General features: G+C 43.5%; 1 protein-coding gene across 1 annotated transcript; it reads left to right on the forward strand.

Annotated features, from left to right (window-relative positions):
* The first annotated feature begins 2,615 nt into the window (after positions 1-2,615).
* Positions 2,616-3,086, forward strand: LOC120928319 (protein LDOC1-like). The gene has a single exon (XM_040339417.1). It carries the CDS (start codon positions 2,616-2,618, stop codon positions 3,084-3,086), a length of 471 nt encoding a protein of 156 aa, XP_040195351.1.
* Positions 3,087-3,549: the final 463 nt, after the last annotated feature.

Here is a 3,549-nt window from a genome sequence, read left to right on the forward strand (position 1 = left end):
CAACTCAATATTGTCATTGGGACCTCTTGTCCCCTTGTTTGCTAAGACAGTGTCTATGAAGGGACCACCTACAGGCAAGCAGTTACTCCCTATGGGACAGTCCCTCAGTTTCACATCACACTCCGTTGTCCAACACTCCAATAGCAACTGTCTTACCAACGCACATTTTTCGCCACATTTTTCCACACCAATCTCTTTAACCATTTCTGTGTCCATTGGTACCTCAACCAATAGCTCAGACTTGTCTGACAGTGCTCCACAGTGCTTCTCATACACTTTTTCGTTACAGTTACTATTACTGTTATTTCCTGTCAGAGTGTCTCTGGGTACCTCAAACTGCACCTCTCTGCGAGTGATGGACCAAATTCCCACTACTGCCACGTCTGTTCTGGGCCCTTCCTTCACATGAGGTCTAGCGGGCGAGACAGTACGTGCGCCATGTACCAACCACTGCTCAACCGCACCTCGGACCGCACCAGCAGGAAGGCACCCCATCACATCAGCATACGGAGAGACTTCCACCATGTTTATTATTTCCGATTCCTCTAGCAGTTCCCTTGAGTGCCTTTTGCACATAACTTCCACTGGAAGCACTCTCGAAGAGAACTGTGAGACAACCTTTCACAAAAGTAACCAACAGTGCAGTAAGCAATTTTTATCAACATTGCTTAACATCGCCTGCACCACCTGTGTCCACTGATTGCTACTACGCAGTACCATGTCACCCCTCTGCTGTGGATACATGCAGGTGTACATTGGAAAGATTTTCACCAATTCCAACAACATCTCCATTATTTCTAGACATGCTGCATCTAAACACAGAACTCTAGGGACTTTTACTTTACTAACAATGTGGAGGGGCTCATTTGCTAAGGCATGAGAGGCTGAGACACTTAAATAGACCTCTACCTCAGAGGCGAAAAGAAAACAAAAAGAAAAGCCCCTCTGAGTATTCTGTTTAATAATTTAACACTTAATGTATCCAGCACTGACATCACAGTAAACATGGTGAAGCTTGGGAAGCTGGTGTAATCCTGACTGATAATTGATCCAGAGTCGAGGGATGCATTCTAAGCAGAACCATCTAGTCCAGGCTTCTATAGCCGCTCGGAGCCGGGGAGAGCCAATGGTGTCCGTGATGAAGGGTGGCGGCTAGACTGGAGTCTTGTGTACTGGTGTGTGATGTCAGCTGGATGGTGGCAGAGGGAGACCACGACGTGTTTCAGAGCATGTGCGAGTCGGGGACTAGACATGCACTCTCTTTTCTCAAGTGTGGGGAAGTGGAGAGGAAGAAAGGTTTAAATGCTTGTCATGTGAAGAGACACCAACCAATAGCGATATAAGAAAAACGAGCAAGCATAGCGCGATAACAAATCAACAAAAGATATGTAGATAACAGAAGATAATAATAATTAAGTGAGCCTAATGGGGATGTATGAGTGCGAGTGCAAAATGTGCGTGGAAGCGTGAGCGTGCTATATCGGCAAAAAGCTGAGAACACTGCATAAAGGATACGCGCTACGTGCAATGGAAATAAAAGCTAAATTCAGTAAAAAATGTAAAGAATTTATGATGGGGGAAGGGGGGGAAAGGAGATGGAGTCATGTAATCCACATGTGCATATACTCAATGCACATGTGGAAGTAACAGAATAATTATATATAAGGAGAAATATGAAAATGAATTAAGGGGAATATATACACGTATGTGTCCACGCATATGCACACAGAAGTGCACTGGCGCGCACCCGTGCATATACGTGCACATACACACGAGCACATAGGATAGAACTAAAGTTAAAATAAAACTTAAAATTGAAATGACATTTAATTGATAATAATTACTAAAAATAATAGAAATTGGTGAAAGGGAAGAAAGTAAATGAAGGAGAATCGATCATTGATAATGGATAATCAATCATCAATTAACAATTAAAGGATAGTATTAATATCCAACTGTTAGGACCTGGACTCGAACCTGGGACCTCTGGTGTGTCTGGTGGTGACTCTGCTTGCTGAGCCACCTGGAATACTGGAGAGCTCCTTAGACATTTCCTTGGCTAGTTCCTTGAATGATTTTGTCTTGAATCTTGTTTGCCTTGAACCTTGAACCCTTTGCTCCTCCCATGAACTTCCTATAAAAGCCATGTCCCTGCACTTCCTGGTTGCCAGAATATTGTGCTATCTCCAGCCTGTATCTCGCTCCTGTCTTCCCTGCTGTCATCCATATTTTCTACTGCTCGTTATCGACTCTTGGCTTGTTCATCGACTACGCTTCTGCTTGATCCCAACCTGCAAATACTCATTACCGACCTTTTGGCTTGTTTACCGACCACGCTCCTGTTTGATCCTTACCTGCTCATCCGCTATTGTACCCCGGGTTGCTCACCTCCTGGTGGGGCGATCATGAGGACTGCGACCTGGTGCTAACACGCAGCAAAATCCATCTCCACCATCAGGAGCTCTGGTGAACACTGGTTAGCGCTTAGACTCCGCACCTCAGGTGACCCCGTGTCATCTGCCAGAAGTGACTGTCTGTACACCTGTCATCAACTGCTATAGCCACTGGCCTCTGAGCCTGACTTTAGACCATGACAGAATATTCTGGCCCAAAACATGGAGGCCGTTATAGCAGCTGCTGTAGCTCCTCTCAGGGTGCAAATCACTAAGTTGCAGACCTTTGCTGTTAACTACCAGGAAAAATGTTCTGAGTTACAAATTGAAGTGAAAGCACTACAAGAGGATATCCTTGAGCTGAATAAACAATTACGTGACTTTCATGCCCGAGATACTGCTGCCGTAGATACTAATGCACAAATGCCCCTACCACTTAAGTTTAATGGAGACCACCGCCATTATAGAGGGTTCCTTAATCAATGTTGTATATACTTTCAGATGCAACCTGCTGCATTTACTTCTGAAAGGAAAAAGGTGCTGTTTATTATCAACCTCTTGACTGAAGAAGCTTTAGCCTGGGCCTCCCCTTATGTGGAGAAAGATGATGTCGTCCTGGATGATTTCGATTCTTTTGTGACTGCAATGAACCAAGTTTTCGATGATCCTAACCGCTGCGCTACTGCTGATTAGTGTTGAGCAGAATATGCCATATTCGATTTCGCGATATATCTCGAATATATATTCGAATATTCGAGATATATTCGCTAAATTCGAATATTCGTGATATTTTATCGAAATTAATTGATTGCGATTTTTCGCTATTGCGAATGCGAAAATAATTGCGATTTTTTTTATAACTGCGGTAGGAGCGCTCTGATTGGCTCAGAATATTCGTGATATTTTATCGAAATATCGCAACATGCGAATGCAATATTTATTGCGCAATTTCGAGATATGCTGGAGGAGCGCTCTGATTGGCTCAGAATATTCGTGATATTTTATCGAAATATCGCAACATGCGAATGCGATATTTATTGCGCAATTTCGAGATATGCTGGAGGAGCACTCTGATTGGCTCAGAATATTCGTGATATTTTATCGAAATATCGCAACATGCGAATGCGATATTTATTGCGCAATTTCGAGATATGCT

The sequence above is a fragment of the Rana temporaria genome, chromosome 2 (assembly GCF_905171775.1).
Source record: "Rana temporaria chromosome 2, aRanTem1.1, whole genome shotgun sequence".
In the NCBI taxonomy this organism is placed as follows: Eukaryota; Metazoa; Chordata; class Amphibia; order Anura; family Ranidae; genus Rana; species Rana temporaria.